Source organism: Oreochromis aureus, linkage group 19 (genome assembly GCF_013358895.1).
Source record: "Oreochromis aureus strain Israel breed Guangdong linkage group 19, ZZ_aureus, whole genome shotgun sequence".
Taxonomy (NCBI): domain Eukaryota; kingdom Metazoa; phylum Chordata; class Actinopteri; order Cichliformes; family Cichlidae; genus Oreochromis; species Oreochromis aureus.
In genome coordinates, this window is record NC_052960.1 from 22,189,827 (window position 1) to 22,207,617 (window position 17,791).

Below are 17,791 nucleotides of genomic sequence, written 5' to 3' on the forward strand. Positions count from 1 at the left end.
TTAGGGCCATTATTCTTTTCTCTCTATATAAATAACCTTTGTGATAATTTATCAAACATTCCATTCCATCTTTTTGCAGATGATACAGTTATCTATTGTTCATCTCCATCAGTAGCACAAATCCTTAAATTTCTGCAGTTTGCCTTTGATTTTGTTCAGTCCCATTTAACTCAACCTAAGTTGGTGTTAAATGCAGAGAAATCCAACTTCATGTTATTCTCAAATGGCAAAGAGTTGTTATTAACGTTTGCTGAGATTAAAACCATTTAAGGGACCAAAATAGAAATGGTCACATCTTATAAGTATCTAAGTATCATTATAGATCAGGATTTGAAACTCACATTGAAAGGCTTGTGTCCAAGTTGAAACTACGTTACTTTTTTAGAAATAAATTTTGTTTCTCTCTCCAAGTAAATGAAACACTTGTTTTATGTAACTTTTACCTTTATTGGATTACGGTGATCTGCTTTTTATGAATGCACCTGCCCACTATCTAAAAAGATTAGATACTGTCTACCATTGTGTTTTACGTTTTATTACTGGCTCTTGAAATCCTGGCCATCTCTGTAGATCTGCACTTTCCCATTGGTTGGTTTTTATCTATAAATCTCTCCTTGGGCTGGTAACGAAAATCAGAACAGAACTGGGAAAAAAGTTTTTAAATATGCCGCCCCCGTTTCCTGGAATAATCTACAGAAGGAACTGAGGGAGAGGACCGAGAGAATAACTCTTTTAGTCAGTGTGACTGTTTTTATGATCTGCTGTTGCATATTTTTTGCTCACTTGTTTCTATGGAATATTGTATTTGTTTTTTACTTATGTTGTATTTGTTGTAACTTTTGTTGCCACGATGGCCTGCTCTCTCTAGGAAATGAGATTTAAATCTCAATGAGACTTTCACCTGGATAAAGGATAATAACATTTTATAACACTATAAATAAAGACTTTCTCTTAATACTTTGTAAAAAAAAAAAATTACCTACAAATGTATTAGTACTCAGTGATACTTAATAGACCAGTAATCAATCCCCAGAGGCCCGTAATGCACACACCATAACGCAGTACTTCAAACATAGTCATAAGATGCATTCCAGTCTAAAACATTTCAAATCTCCAAATTTTTATCTACTATCTGGCACTACACAGCTGTGCATCAAACCCTGCTGGTTCTCACATCTCTTCTCAGGAAAGGCCATGACACAAAAACAGTTGTTTGTTTGGTTACGAAAATTATTTATTTTGCCGCACATCACATTACATACAAAAAAAATAATAAAAACAAATAAGAGGCTTTATGAAACTAAAGCCTGATGCAGGATTACATCTAATATTTCTCACAGCGCTGGTAACGAGCTGAGTCCTGTGGTGCTACGACTTGGCAGCTTCCTCCTCGTCTTCCCTCTGCATTTGTTCTATGAGTTTCTGACGTTCGGCGGCCTGCCTCATCCTCATCATCACAATGCTTTCGTAGTCACGCTCATTGGACAGGGAAGCCTGAAGGGGTGATAACAAAAAAAAGTGGCTATTATAATAATGTGAAACAGAGCTACACAGACTTAAAAACTGAATTTGAATAGTAGGACTTACAAAAACAAGATTTATAAGAAGATTTATTTACAGACCAGACAATCAGTTGATTTAGAAAATCAGTTCAACAGACTAGTTTCTATCAGATTTCATGAGAGATCAACTTTTAGTTCTACTTATGGTTCAAGCCTCAAAAACCCCTGAATTTTATTTATAATGCAAGCAGCATTCCTGTTATAAATGTATGGTGTCCAAGCTTAAACAGTGATAATCCTGATTGTATCACTGAGAAATCTATTTCTCAGACTTGTCAAAAAATGAATAAAGCTACAAAAAAAAGTTTTACTAAAGACTCTGCAGTCCTCGTCGCAAGTAAGCTGAACTTGAAGTGTAAAATCTGTGGAGTGATCCTGTGATCCTGTGACAGAGTCATAAGAAAAGCCAAACATCTTGGAATTTTAGATCATGACAACAGTCCTTAGCTATCCAACGTTTGGCTAATTCAGGGCTGCGGGAGGGCTGGACCCTATCTCAGCTGTTACATGGGCGAGAAGAGAGGTACAGTTTGGACAGGTTGTTAGTCTAACACAGGGGAAAAAGAGACAGAGAGAGAGAACAAGTCACACTCAGATTCACACCAATTAGGGTCAATTTAGAATCACCACTTAACCTAACATGCATGTCCTAGGAAGCTGGAGTACGTGGCGACAACATGTAAACTCTACACAAAAAGCCCGAAGTGGAGGAGAGGTGACTATGTTAGACACGCAACATCATGTTGCTCATTCAAACCTGATGATGTTAAAAAAACCACACACACACAAAAAAAATGCAGTCAATGTCCAGTTTCTGTTTGCTTTCACAACCAGGCCTTTGAGTGCAGCGCATTTGGACACATGCTCTCATCTCAGTTAACATTCACCATGACGACATGGTGAACATGCATGAGACAGCAGCCCACAGAGAAACTGTGATGGGGTAATTCCACTGCCTTAGGTCATTAAACCTAAAATGTGGGCTGGAATTGGGCCTGGCAGTTGCTGGCAGGGCTTTGGCTTGGATGATGATGGCGACGGATTATCATACTGTGGGGGGAAATCAGAGAGGGCAGCCACTGGCTAATGGCTAATCAAGCAGGGTGGAACGCAGCCCAAAAAGGATTGTGTGTACACACACACACACACACACACACACACACACACACACACACACACACACACACACACACACACACACACACACACACACACACACACACACACACACACGTGCAATGACCAATGCCACACACCGGTCAACCAAGATCGAAACACAAGAAACAGACTGTGATGAAACGAGAAAACACTTTAAGAAAAAATTTAAATCTGACAACTTCAATTTAAAATTCACCAGGATTGTGCTTATACTGTATATGCAACGCAAACATATGCACTCATGGAGACCATCATCCCATCATTGATTAGGAAGGAAGACCACGTGTACACAAAGAAAGCCATTCTTTGAACAGATTATATCAAGGAAGTCTGCTGGGCCAAGGAAGTGTCTCTTTAACAAGACAGTGAGCTGCAGGAGAGAGTGAGCGTGTGCACTAAGGACAGGGAGCAATCTGAAGAGGAGTGGTAAGTTTTGTCTTTGCACTCGCTAAGGCATCTGGAAAATATCATAGGGACTCCAGCATCCGTGTGCTGGGAGAAAGAGGGTCTAGCGTGGAGGAAGAAGGAAAAAAGAGAGGGTCGGTGAGGGGGGACGTTACCCTCACTCCCCCCTACGCCACCCCTGGATTGAGGAAAGCTGCTATTATCATTCCAATAACGTGAGCTCAAGCCCCTGTCTGACACGTAACTATGAAATATCACGCGAACACTATTAGGTAAATAAACAACTCTTGTAACTTAAAATTAAACAAAACACAAGCAAATATACAAGAAGCTGTGGAAATCCTCCTGCCTATACAGCAAGTATAACCATACTCTGCTACGCCCCCTACTGGGCACAATGCTGAAGTGCGCCAGGAAAACTTTTAGAACTGGTCTGCCTTTTTCTCAGCCCAGCATGATAATGGCATCATGGGCAGACTGCACGACACTAATGATGTAGGGGAATTCTGTGCATTAACAGGTGCTTTATGGGCAGTGTGACGCATTTCTTCTCAGAATGAGGGATGTTTCCTTGCCTCGGGTGTTAACTTACAATATACATATTTAGCCAGTGCATCACTCTGTAACTAAACACTTGGTGCGTACATATGTGCATGTCTATGTCTGTGTGTGTGTGCAAGTGTGTGTGTGTAGGGGCGGCTGGGTGTTTGGTGCCTTAACACCAGGATCCGGGGTGAGCGGGAAACCACAAAACACAAACAATGGGCCACTGTACAAAGCCAAGACAGGAGAGTTCAAGGCCACCGCTGAGGTGGAATGGTAGTAAAACACACAACCACACACGCACATGCATACATATAAACAAGCTGAGGATTAGCTACGTGACATCAGCGCATGGCTAGGCCTCGAAAAAGCACACCCCAGCCTGACCCCAGGCCAGTAATGACATCATGATCACCACAAGTGCTGTGAGTCAAGCAGCACACACACACTCTGAAAAGTCCTTCCCACACACGGCAGGAGGCATGGCAGGAGTGCAGGTGGCCGCAGCACAAGTTGTCAGATCGCCGAGCGTGTGAGGACAAGTGATTGAAAATGTGTTTGTACATTTAATAGAGACAGACAAGCGTGGACACGAGTAAAGTGAAACTACATCTATTCAAAACCGTTTCCGTTAAAATCTTGCCATTTCACGCTTAACGGCTTTTAACCTTGCAACTTGACGGCTCACCAATTCAAATTTGACAAATGGATCACTCATTAACACCATAAAGCATCACATGTCTTCAACTAGACTGTCGCTGCGCCGAGAGGTGACTTTAAAGTCCTCCAAAGCTTAAGAATGGGTTTTTTAACAAGCCTGCTCTGTGGTCCCAGCTAAAATGTGTGCTCTGATCCACTGTGGTGAAGTTAATCAAGGAACTATTTAACTGCCGGGTGTGTGGTGGCGTAGTGTGTGTTTCTGTATTTGTGTGTGTGTGTCACCGAGCTGTGATTTATGAAAGGCAAATACCAGTACAGAGATCGTTTGGGCGTGTGTGTGTGTATGTGAAGGTACCCAAGCGCTCATGCTAACGCAAACAAAGAGGCAGCCTTACTGCAGATGCATCACTGGAGCCGAGGTGAAATTCTCGTGCAGACAAAACCTAAGCTTTCTAAATGGTAGCGGATTAATCAACATTCATTACAGAAGTCAGCAGACACAAAACCCCAAAGGTTTGTTCTACTACACCGCTTTTGCAAGTAAAGAACAAACAAACCACAGAGGTCGAGACCCGAATGTATTTCCTGTTTTTAGCCCCTCGCATGCAATGCACAAACTTCCTTTATTTGACAGAAAAAAATTATACATCTGATCCAAGCAGCCAAAAAAAAAAAAAACATAGCTGCTGGAATGACTGGTACCAACAGCAAGTCAGCTTCAATAGAGTTCAACGTAATAGCTTTAAAAAGCATGTTTACAGCCTGGAACAGGAAAATAAATAATAAGTTTGTTGCTCAGTGGAAAGACAAATGTTGGAACCTCTCTTAACGGTATTGTGGGTGTTTTTTGTTTTTTATATAACTCATCCATTTGGATACTATTGAGGCTTAAAATTAAGGGTATAGCTTTGATTTCCACATTGTCAGGTATACTGACAGTTACAAGAGCTGTCTACCAGGTCTCATCTGCAGGGCGTATCCAGAGCGGGGCATGGGGTGGCACCAGGATGCGGGTGCCCCCCCCAATACCAATGTAATTGGCATAGTGTACTACCAATCTTACAATGTCCAACATCTTTGCATGAGAGTATTGAGAGAGCCATAAGAAATGTAACTCAGTAGATTTACTCAAGTACTTTACTAAAGTATAAATTTAATATACTTGTATTTGAAGTATTTCAAACTTGGGGTACTCTCTTTTTTTCTACTATATTTTGGATATTTTTATGTAATAAACCATTTTGTTCTTGATTCGCCTGTGCCACCCCATTTAAAAAAAAATAATCCTGGACACGACCCTGCTCACCTAACTGAAGTCACTGAACTGGATTTCTCAACTATGTTTGTGGTGTTTATGCCATTTTTTTAAATGAAATTATCAAATAATTATTACTGCCTGCTATGGCAGAGACCATAGACTTGTGTGGCTCAGTTTTGGTGACTATATTTTTAATCTGCTAATTAGCACTAATTAGTGACCATGTGTATTTGTGCATTGCATCCTTCCAGTATATGGATGCAGGTAGCTAATGAAGCTTCATAATGTTTGATAATAATTCCAGTCTGTCATCTAAATCACTTCTGGAACTTAAAAAAAAATACAACGAAAGCTAAAATCCTAAAGTTGTAATTATATTAGCTCATCAGCTCAATCATATTAGCTTTGCTGTACTCAAACACTGACCCCATATAAGCTATATATAACTACATTCATGGGTATACACAGTATTCAACAGAATAGAAGCGTGCAGGGTGGAGTCAGAAAAGTGCCTTTGGAATCTGTAAAAGTAAAGGATATAAACAGTGAAAAGAGAAATGGCAGCAAAGACCTGAACTCCTGGTGCCCTGGCATTTCTCTTTATGATGGATGAGCTCAGGGATCCTCGAATAGGGAAATGTGGGGGTTTGGTTTCTGCAATATCCAACAATACATCGTTGTAAAAGCAAAATTATGTCTTTCACATTCCAGCCTTCCTGGAAAAGCCCTCTGATTGCAACAGATTTGCTATTAAAACAAAGGAGGCCAGGGCACTGCAAGAACACCATCTGAACCTTGGAGATGTCAAAAAATGAGCCGAGGTATTACACAAGGAAAAAAAAAAATAAAGAAAATGGCACAACAATTGCACATTTCTGTTTACTTCGCTTGTGCATGTGTTATCTACACTAATTAATGTGTAAACTAAGCAAAACCAGTAAAACTGATCTCAGTATGTATTGTTTACATCAACTCTACAAATCTGCAGTTTAATCTAAAAATCACAGCCATGATTCAATAATTACTAATCAGTCAGTGTCAGGAGAAATAACATTCCTCAGATTTTACTGATACCTCCAAATGATATGAGTTTGGAAATTCTTTGGAATAAATGCTGCAATAACTACACAAAAACAATGCATATCAATTTTGTCTTCAACATTATAACTGTGTAAGAAAGAATGCAAAGTACTATTTAAAGCACAAAATTGCAACCATAAACCTACATAATATTATAATAATAATGCTAATATAGCTTTCCCTTATTAAAAGATCTGGTGATGAGTTAAAGGGAACTGAATGTAAGACAATGCAGCACCATACTATATATTAAACATCCTCAGGTCATTTTTGAATGTAGAATAGTGTCACGAGTCAAACCTACATTATCACGTTGTGGGTGTAAGCTTCCACTAACCAGTCAAACTCCAGATTACATCCCAGTGTGCCCAGATTCATAAAGTAATACAGTATGTAGTGTAGGTTTAACAATTTTTGTTTTTATTTTTTTTTTTTTAGGGGGACACTAAAGGTTAATAGGCAATTTAGTATTTGACCAAATGTTAAATCTTCTGCTCCCGAGTTGGTGATATGCAGAACAGTGTCATAAAGCATTATGTCATAGTGAAGCTGACCTTTCACTTGAGACATAAAATGCCATTAATCAGATATTTCTGCAAACTATGTAATAATGAATGTAAACATTATTGCTTTATGGCCAAGAAAAAACAAACACTTTTTATGAGGTTACACTTTCTTAAATTTTGAAATTGTGCTATTAATAATGACTAGAGCGAGCACACACACATACATATTATTGTTTATATTGTATTAGTTAACAGGAACTTTTTTAAAATGGTTTATATTTTTGGGAATAGTTAGATTGCTTTCCTTGCACTGAATAGCAGAGCATATGATTTTCTGTGCTTTTGGCATAACAACAGTAAAAGATTCTGATTCTGATGAAATTCCCTCGTGGTCCTCCTAAAATATTGTGTTCACAAGAATGGGAAGGATATCAGGCCTCAGTGACCTTGGATGACCCAACTCTATTCACTTTGTTCTTCAATTTTTCTGAGCATGTTTGACTTTGAACACTTTTCCTGCAAACCCCAAACATGATAACGGGACAGACACACGCACAAATGAAAAACTCAAAAACATTAAATGTCTCTGTCGATGACTGACAAACTTTGGTGTAAAACCTCAAAACGTAAACAATCCAGCTGTTTTATTGTGTTGTGACATTTGGCACCCCAGTGCATTACCTCATCAGAGAATATTTGTTTTTACCCAGCCAAGCCATCCGCTGACTGTGTTGGACCTGACGTGACTTTGTTGTGTTGATTAGAAGCTACTGTTAGCTACGTCATATGTGTTGGTGAGTGTGCGCTTGGTATTCGGTAAAGTAACACCTGGGCTTTGGTGTCAGATCTCTGTCATGTTGGAATCATGCAAGTGAGTGTCTGCACTTCCTCTTAGCAATCGCACAGCCAAGTTTCTGTTGGAAAACCTTCAGACGGCTAATCACTGAATCATAACTTTGCAGACGAACAGTGACAACAATGCTGAAGATGATGACAAATGCATATTTAAACATTCCCACCAGAAATGATAAAAGGAAAATTACTAGAAACTGTTTATACAAATACAAACAGGTGGGAATGACTACTTTAACAAGTCTTACGAGCTAAATAATCTGGGTAATTCATTGATGTATTGCACGCTGAATTTGATCACAGCCCAATGTCCTGTATTTGCCAATAAAACAAAAAAGCTTTTTCATATAAAAGAATAAGCCAAATCTTGCAGTAAATCTATTCTAAATGCTGGCTGTCTGAGGGCCTTGATACAGCGGAAGCTGAAGTACATACAACAAAGAGCCAAAAGAATATCCACCAAAGCCTCAGTTTGGAATCGTTGCGCCAGTCAAAGCAATATCTGGAAACACTTTTTATCCTGCAACAACAAAAACATGCAGCATCCCAGATTTCAGGCCCGACATAGCTGCATCAAACCACATTGCCCACTATGGTCAGGCCTTAGAAAAGAGGCTTATGCAGAAATCCAGTTCGGGCTAAACGCATAAGCCCAGAGGCTACATAGCATGAGAGCACTGCTAACAAACTGAGCCCAACCTTGGTCAGACAGCAGGTCTTGTGAGGTCATACCCAAATACCACAGATAACACTAGCGCTTCACCCTGATTGTCTTCTAGCATGAAAGCAGTTTTGTGGTTGTAGGTGGAAGAAGGAGGGGGTTTCTCAGAAGAGAGATGTTCAAAAATGTTCTGTTTCGGCCTTGGGTAAATGTTATGATAATTTCATTTGCGTGAGTAATTGTGTCTGCTCTTGCAGACTGTTCTGGTCCTGAGTTGCAGAGCAGCAGAGAGGATGAGGGCGGGGCGTATGTTGTTTATTGGATCAATTTCAAAGGAGCGCTTAAAAAATATGATTTGTCCTTCACGCCCGGCATGTTTAGGGTTGGAGAGGAAGGCAAAAACAAACAAACATTGCACACAGATCTACAGTTTTCTCCAACACATGACAATATTTCAGCACTATGAAATACATTATCTTTAAAACATCACTAAGCAGGTACATGCAACTGTTCAGAAGATAATAGTCCCAAAAAAAAGGCGCACAATCAAAGTGCGTAACAGTGAGTGTTACTGAAACTTTGAGGCTTTAAACCTTTTTACGCAAACAGGTTCCAGCGAGCGCACAAACGTTTTCTGCTCTGACACAGTTTTGTTATCCACTACTATAGCATTCCAGAGCAAAGACAACACGCTGGAGGCGTGAGATCCAACAAGTGATCCCTCTTGTGAAATCCAGCGTGCCTGCTCATACATGTCTGTGTGGGATACTGAGCTTTGATTACACAGAATAGCTACAGGCCTCCACTGAGGCAGAAGAGTCTTTGGAGTGGGCTCAACTCTGCGGCATTAGACAAGTCAACAACAGACAGGAAATCAGGAAATCAGCAGAATAGAGGGACAATAAGACAGAGATTAGGGCTGACCGGTTTTCTCACTTACTAGGACTTCCTTTTTTTTTCCCCAGATAAGCACACAATCTATAACAGTCTCACACACTCTTACTAAAACACAATCAGTTGTACATGACCAACCTCTTCAAACTTCAAACTATACGTCGCCCCTTTCCCTTCTCTCACTCACACCATTCAGCTTTAAGAATAAGTCGTGCACGGCAGTTTCTGTCTTTCTCAATGTCATGGGAATTAAACCGGGAGCTCGTGCTTTGTGCTGACTCACCCGCAGGTGATGGGTGCAGCCAATCAACCAGCAGGACTTACTGTAACACCTAAGACTAAAAGGCCAACTCACTCCGCAAACAGGATGATACAATCTCATGACTGTAGGTGGGATGACTTCAGATGTAAACTAAGAAATACCTGGATCTCTTAACAATCTTATACTTTGACCTCACCTGGCTTACCACTTAGGGGAAGAAGACTTTCATCAGCCAGACACAAAAAGAGCTCTCTGCAAGGATTATCTAAAACACTCACTGAAGCAGAGAACGGTAAGAAATGGTACATAAATACTTTCTTTAGAATTTCTTCTACGATGAGGAAAAGACTGTTTCAGCTCACATTGTTTCTGTGTCTCAAGGCTGTTCAATGAGATCTTCTCTGTAACAGCTGACAAGCCCCGTCATGTCAAAGGAAGCTTTGTGAGAGTGTGCAGGTACACACAGCCTAGCTTCCTGACAGAGACGGGTGTGCGTGTGTGTGGGATTCAATTATCCTTGATTTTCCCAGCAGGATAGGTAAGAACTAACATCTTTTCTTTTTTTTTGTCTAATTATTGTTATAGTTTTCACAAAGCAACTGCACGGCAAGAAAAAAATCTTAACATCAGTTATTTTAATTGTGGTTAAAGTTTTCAGCAGACTGAGTCCTTATCAGTCTCCGAGATGTGTAATTAATGGAGCGTTCGGAACCATCATTTAAAATGTGTTTCTTGGCCAATGTGTTTTAATGAGCTTCTTTAGTTTTTAACTTGGCCACGAAGTGTTTCCTGAACACGATACTCATGGCTAAAATCCCAACGACTCCTCCTTGGCCAAACTGACATGTCTGGAAAGGAATGCAGTCGAGTCCGCGCGCTCCAATCTCCCGCTGCTACTAAAGTGCCGATAAAACCTTTACAGGCCAACAAAACCTGTTTGCCGAAGTGGTTTACAAATTTACAGAGTGAGTGTTTCAAGTCACGAACACAGATCTAACTGTGGGCAAAGCTGTTGGGAGGCTTAAAAATCACAGACACAGAGGAGATTATCTAATCGGCGTGCCTGCGTTGATGAACTGAGTTCTGTTTCGCTCACTAAAATCATTACTGGTCACGGAATGTGAAAACGCTTTCTTGTTTTGTTTTTTCGATAAAGTTCATTGTGACCAAGATGTTTTAGGTTTTGCTGGTGGAAATGAAATTTCAAGATTATATTATCCTCCAAAAGACATTAAAAATCAGATTTATCCTCTAAGATAATGCCTAGAGTGCAATGCTGTTTATGGAATCGCTGTATTTGATTTTTACCTTAAATAACTTTCAAATCCAGACTCGGGGCATACCTCTCACACCACAGCAAAATAAACTAATTCTATCCCAGTTATTTAGACTTCTGAGGAAATTATAAACATGTGCTCTAAAGTGAAGTTATTATCATAATTTCTGACAGAAGTTGAGAGGCAAATAACAACCTCCCAAAACAAAAAGTGAAGACAATGCACTGCATACAGGATAACAATTACCACTCTGGCATTTTCTTATTTATTTTTTTTGTTGACTCTCTTACTGGAAGTCTTAAATGGACTAGAAGACTTCCTCTGGAAGACGTGCAGCAGACCACACCTGCATTTATCGGAAAAGAGGGGATTTGAAAAGTAAATATTTGTAAATGAAAGGTTCAAAGCATTGTTTGAACATCCCTTCGCTGCCAAATAATTGCTGCATTTCATTAAATGAAAATCAAGTGGAGCAGGTGCAATCGCTACACAATGGATGTGAATTAAAAAAATAATTTAAAAAAAAGCTAACAGACACAGTCAGATCCTTACATCTGGTTTTGAAAAGCATGACAAACACAAACACAGATCTCCTTCATATTCTAGCATCAATGAGAGAGAACCTGGATGACATGCTGCTGCGGGAAATGTGGTATCATACTGTTATTTGTTAAAATGTTAATACTCTCTTTTTGCGTTTCGTTGCAGATGGAGTTATGCTTTTAATTATCAAAACTTCCTAACAAATTGAACAAAGAAGAAAGAGACTACAAAGACTTTTGAGGATTCATTAAAAACAAAAAAGAATAAACTGAAACATTTAAGCAAATCTCAAGCAGATCTGCTAGGATGCCACTCCGAGCATCGCTGCACAGAAAGCCAGCCTCTGGTCGCTGGTCCAGCAGGAATTCCAAGAGGAAGGAGGTTCTGTCTGTCAATATGATCAGCCTACCGCTTGCCGATTTCCGCCACATCACGCATATTGGAAACAATGCCGACAGCTTTGGAGATCTGTCTTTTCTAAAGAGTCACAACCTGCTTTTACAAAGTTCCCAAAGTGAGCAGAACGTCTTTCTGGCCTGCTCACCGCCTCCAAAGCCGCCTCGTCTGAATCTGGACGAGACTGAGGGTAAAAAGACCCCTGACTTGTCTGTGGACCACCAGCACAATAACTCCCAAAAAAGAAAGAAATGCAGTTCTCTGCCCCTGCTGGACAGCGAGAAAGGAAATGTAGATGCTGAAAAAGAGGATGGCTGCCAAAGAGGGAATAATACTTCTTCCAATCAGACTCATAGCTCCAGATGGGGCAGCACAGGTTCAGATGGGGATGAAGACTTTACAGAGACCTGTGACAAAACTACGGGACAACAAAAGGATGAGGACAGTGGCTTTTCATTCAACCTAGACCTGGGCCCTTCGATCCTTGACGATGTCCTTCAGGTGATGGACAAACTGCAAAAATAAACCAGAGATTAGCCAAACGTCTCAGAGAGGCTTTACTAAAGGTTTGGAATATAGAGAACAATAAGAGCCTCCTCTTGTCCAGAATCCTGTTTGGAGACGAAATCATCACATTTGGATATTGTTTTGTTAATTATGTTCAGATAAATCTAAAGATATCTGCTTTTTTGGATTGCAGAATCCCAAACAATGAATAATAAACCAAAGATGAACACTGTACACTTTTTAAAAGGCACAGGATATGCTCCTAGAGCGCTGTGATCCACAGCGTTTACTAAAAAGTAAGCGTGATTCTGTTTGAAAAGGGGGCACATAAACAAAGTTAATGTTCTCCAAGCAATCATCCTTTGCAGATCCAGTGTTTAAGTTAATAATTAAACTTTGTCTCATGTTAAACTAAGAGACATGTTAAACTAAGACATTTTCACCCTTTTCACATTTCCCCTTAGCTATTTTAATTCTTCAAACCACACATCACGGCACTGACGACGGCTGTTAAGACTTAAGATTGTTGTGTTTAAGAAAAGAAATGCAACGACTGGAATCCAAGGTCCTTGGAGCTGCGATGCCTTGGCGTGCTTGCCAATCTGTTGTGTGCAGAGGGCAAATTTTACTCCGCACGCATCTGAGAGGCCCCACTCAAAGGTAGACCAAGGTACCCCCCATCTCTCATTCCCAACAAGGCAGTGAAAACAAACACTTAGCCCTGCTTCCAATAAAAGCCAGCCAGTGGTGGCAGTTTGGGCTACAGACCAAGCCAGGCCACAGGTCCAAGACCTCAGAAGAAAAATGGAGAAAAAAAAAAAAAAGTCAAAGCAGGCTGTTTTCTTAGCTGCAAATCAGCGTTCAATGCTCTGGTGAGCAGTGCACGAGAAGAAAAGTGGTAAAGGGTAACTTGATACTTCCACATATGCAGGGGGTGTTGAGGGAGGAGGAGGACCAGAAACATCATTACTGTAGCAAAAGTTCTGATGAGGGTTTAAACACTACCTTCTACCCAAATACACCCGACACGCAAAAATACATGCTGTATCTCACACACTGGCACACGAGCAAAGGGAAGCACGCGTGGAAGTCTGCGTTCGCCTACGCGGTCAAAACGACACTCGTCCATACGTTTTCCTCAAACCTACAGAGGAGAGGTCGGGACGAGCCTCACTCAGTCTTTGTTGGGGAGTTACCGGGATGGGATGTGGGACAAAACCCAGAAGTAGTCAAATTCCTAAGAGCGCCACGGGTCATGGTACAAAATCTAGAAACCAAAATAAGTTCTTCAAGCAATAAATTTAGAATTCTATGCAAGTCCAAACAGAAACAGCATTGTTTGTGGGAACATTTATATATCCGGTTCTTGTAGACTTCTGCCAATAACACATTGTGAATGTTTTTTATTTCCTTCTGAAGAAAAAATTGTTTATTTTGTATTTTTTGTGCAAAGCAAATAAAAACATCAAATACTCGTATGATGAAATTGCTTTTTTCTTTATTTTACACATTGTTTTATGTGTTTATATCTATCATTTTCTAGAGAAATTACAGCTTATATAGGACTCCTCAACACAATAATATTATCTAGAGGTGGCCAAAATTAGACACGCATGGCAGAATTTCATGCACAGTAGAGGCATGAATGCTGCACTAGAGTAAAGTGGACTTTGAAGCACAGCTAAAGTACAAAGAGGTGGGTATCAATAGCTAACCAGAGTCTGTTAGTAAACTTCAGGATAAGCAGGAGAATGAGCTATTCACTGACAGAGATTTATACTGTGTTGCCCTGCTCGATGCAATAACTCCCTAAGCAAGCAAAACCTTATCTATTCACAAGAGAAAGAGGAATTGTGCAATATCAGATAGCCGCTGCATTTTATGGAAAACCACTCCTCATTAAAACATTCAGAAATAATATTTGGCATCTTTATTTTCCTGCATGCATGTGTCCTTGGTTTTCTCTGAGTCTGTCATCTGTGTGAAAGTCCTGTGAAGGACACAACTTGAGCAAATGTTCAGCCACATGGCTAATACGAGATGAAAGAGTCTGTGATGGAAGACAAATTATCTTGTCTGCGCTGCAAAAAACTGGCCAAACTGTGAAGTATCCCAATCACATCTGGTATCACTTCCCTCCGTTTAAAAATCTAAACTTGCTGTCATGCAGAATACAAAATAAAAATCTCGTCATTCCTCTAAACCAGCTCGTATGAGCTGTTTTTTTTGTCGGCTACCAACTTAAACACTAAATATACTGTCTTGGCAAATAGGACACGAGTCCTGCGCCTGTAATTGTGCTTCCCAGTGAAATCTAATGCTACATGTCTTTGTTTCGGTCTGGTTTGTTTTGTTTTTTTGTATTTACACATGAAAGGGGATTTCATAAAACCAACAGTTTTTTTGTTTATGCTGCCGGTATCGTGTATCAAGACAGAAAATATTATCAAGCTGCAAAGAGGATCAAGCAAATTGAAAACAGCTCTCCCCTCTCATGATATGCATGATGAGCTAAATGCATTTAGGCATTGATTTCTATGTATTCCAAACCAGCACATCTTTTTTTAAAACATCTCTCATCCTCCGTTTCGTGAGCGGCCGATCATCCTTCAGTCTCGTTATTTTCACTGCTCGTTTCTCTTTACTTTTTACTTTATTACTACTAACAAAAATGTGAAATAGAACAAAACCAAAAAAAAAAAAAAGAAATATTCAGATTTTAAGTCTGGTCATTGCAATAAACAGAAGGCTGTCAATCTCATTCCTAAACAGCTATTATCTCCATTAAGAGCAGGTTTCAGGCCAGCACTGAATATGCCAACAGCAAGGCCACATCCAATGCATCTCTTCCAGACACAAGGACTATTTTAGGTGATAGCGTACTTTTGAAGCACTAGCAAACCAGCAGGCTGGAAAAACAATCCCAGAATAGCTGATCTACTGCATCTGGTTTATGCCGTGACAACCCTGCAATGATTCCCTGGCTCTTGATGGAAGAAGCAGGCACAGAAAGCTCAAACTTAAAACCCTTTACAATAGACTCGTTTTAAATAATACGGTGTGCTAAACTGAGCAATAAACCATGAATCAAGACACAATGATTAATGATGGCATCATATCTCTGGAGGCACGAACGTCAGGTCTGGCAAAAACAAAGCAGACAGATAGATGGGGATTCCACATCCGAGAGTTTGTACGTTAAGATAAACTATCCGTGTGAAATCCCTTTTTGTGATGCAGCAACTATTTGCCGCTCTCGGATACGACTGCACTGAAATGTTTAACAATGGATAATAGGTTCTTTTAGCATTCACTGAGATTTGGAACCATGTACTAAAAGAAACATTTGGACTTCTGGGAAAATTTAAAGGTTCCTTTTCTCAACCTCCCCATTTTTCAGCCTGTCACTACGACGTATTTGTCATATCTGTAACGTTAACTGGTACACACGCAACAGTGAACGATCGGGAAAAGAAACTTGATCCTTTTCCCAAATGAAGGGTCTGAATTTAGTCAAGAGCGTGGGGAGCAATTCCACATGGTGCCAAAGACATGGCCCTCCCATATTTTGAAATGTTTTAATATCCATGGTGAGAAAAAGTGGGTGAATGCAGTAGGTCCAGTTATAAATCATGTCATATCTGCTTTTTGGACAAGCGCAACAAAAACAGAGCCAAAAGATCAACACTCCTCTCTGTGAGAGAAGTTAAAAATTTAACACACCATGAGATAGATCAAAGTCTCTGTACCCTGAGGGGGTCTTCTGGGGGAATTTGCCCCTCCCTTTACTCCATTAGGCTCCTCATACTGGCCTCAAATTCATTTATTAAGCCCAGCAGAGATGGAACTAAAGTTAAGGGTGAAGTCATCCATGCATCTGAGCTCCCTGTGGCGAGACGCTGACTCTGTGAGCTGTGTTTAGATTGATGAGGTTAAAGAACCAAGTCCTCACTCTGCTCCTATGTGATTGCAGCTGGATAATGTTGGGACACTATGGAGGGCTCAGCTACAGGAGAGGGATCAGATTTGTAGATCCCAGATAAGAATCAGAAAAGAACATTCACATCCACTGACCTGTGGATAGGTGTGGATCAACACCGCTAATATCTGCCATGGTTTATCTATTATGTCATGTGGGACCTCTTTAGCAAGAAGTATTCTCAGTGAGGGCTAATTTGAAAATAATTCTAGCATAGTAATGTTTCCAGTCAGAGTTAGAGGACAAAAACGGCTAAAGCAATCATCTTTGAATATCTGCAATGCAAACCGGTTTATCATAATAACATTTAAAGAGATTAGTGTGACAAGTCCCAGTGTGCAGACTCAGTCACAGATACTAGTGCTGCGTAGGGGGTCGTAGACCCCACACTAGCATGAGAGGTGAAACCCAGTTCAGCAGTTTTCTGTAGCAAACTGTGGTCCATAGGAGGTTAATTCTTCAAATTAAAAAAAAAATGTTATATTAAGATGATCAGAAGGTTTGACTTAATGAAAAAGGCCAAAATCCAAAAGTAATTAATAAAAAGAAAAAAATGTAATCACTTGGCACCAAAATATCAATTTTTACTTTCTCACGTGCCAGACTGCCATTATTGCATGCTGCTACACGAAATGCAGCAATCCTGGGGTCTGCCAGGTCATTTCCGTTAATGAGCAGCCAATGAGGGGCTGTGGGCCAGTGCCGGGCCAGCACCTCACCACTCCAAAACAAATAAACCGAGGACCATTTAACCAAACACATTGTTCTAGGTCAGACGAATGGGAGTGCAAGCACCGGGGAAATATCTGCACCGCTGATATGAAAATAAAAGCTCTGAACGTTTACATACCTCTCTTTGTGGGGCAGTGTTTAGGCAAGAGTATTTGTGCTGGAAGCAATGTAACCGGGAGGATTTTGTAACATGGGGCTGACACGCTTTATGAGAGAGGAGGGGAATTACAACAGCGCATTTTAATGTTATACCGGTACCTGTGAAGGCATGAACTGCCCAGACTGAGAAGCTGCGGCAAAAACCTCAGGCTGTCCTTCAAGCCAGGAAATCTTCAGGGGATTTGCAGCTAGGCCACTTTCATTCTTAACTGCCAGCTCCTAAAAAAACAAAAAACAAAATGTGAGAGTGGGTATTTTATTAAGGTAAAAAAACTTTCTCCTTGTACAGAGTGTTGCAAAATTGTAATATATTCATCTAAAACCTAGTTCAGTTCACATAACACCTAAATAAAGGTG

The 17,791-nt window shown here is 40.3% G+C and overlaps 2 protein-coding genes across 4 annotated transcripts in view; one reads left to right on the forward strand and one right to left on the reverse strand.

The window, feature by feature from the left end:
• Positions 1-1,195: 1,195 nt before the first annotated feature.
• The window catches only part of dnajc17 (DnaJ (Hsp40) homolog, subfamily C, member 17), a 34,963-nt gene continuing 18,367 nt past the window's right edge, over positions 1,196-17,791 (reverse strand). The window contains exons 10-11 of the mRNA XM_031742390.2: positions 17,534-17,653; positions 1,196-1,494 (exon numbers count right to left, since the gene is read on the reverse strand). Coding sequence (XP_031598250.2) covers positions 1,369-1,494; positions 17,534-17,653 — 246 coding nt within the window. The 3' untranslated portion in view covers positions 1,196-1,368. The remainder of the gene's footprint in view (positions 1,495-17,533; positions 17,654-17,791) is intronic.
• Positions 9,707-14,050, forward strand: LOC116322353 (cdc42 effector protein 3). 3 transcript variants are annotated; one of them, XM_039603534.1, is made up of 3 exons: positions 9,707-10,143; positions 10,223-10,379; positions 11,827-14,050. In XM_039603534.1, the coding sequence occupies exon 3, from the start codon at positions 11,968-11,970 to the stop codon at positions 12,580-12,582; it is 615 nt and encodes a 204-aa protein (XP_039459468.1). In that variant the 5' UTR covers positions 9,707-10,143; positions 10,223-10,379; positions 11,827-11,967; the 3' UTR covers positions 12,583-14,050. The 3 variants fall into 3 exon arrangements, with proteins under 3 accessions (XP_039459468.1, XP_039459467.1, XP_039459469.1); XM_039603533.1 differs by having other exon boundaries at positions 9,707-10,133; XM_039603535.1 differs by lacking the exon at positions 10,223-10,379 and having other exon boundaries at positions 9,707-10,133.

Coding starts and splice junctions, on each gene's coding strand:
- LOC116322353 (XM_039603534.1), top strand. CDS start 11,968: ATGCCACTCCGAGCATCGCTGCACAGAAAGCCAGCCTCTGGTCGCTGG.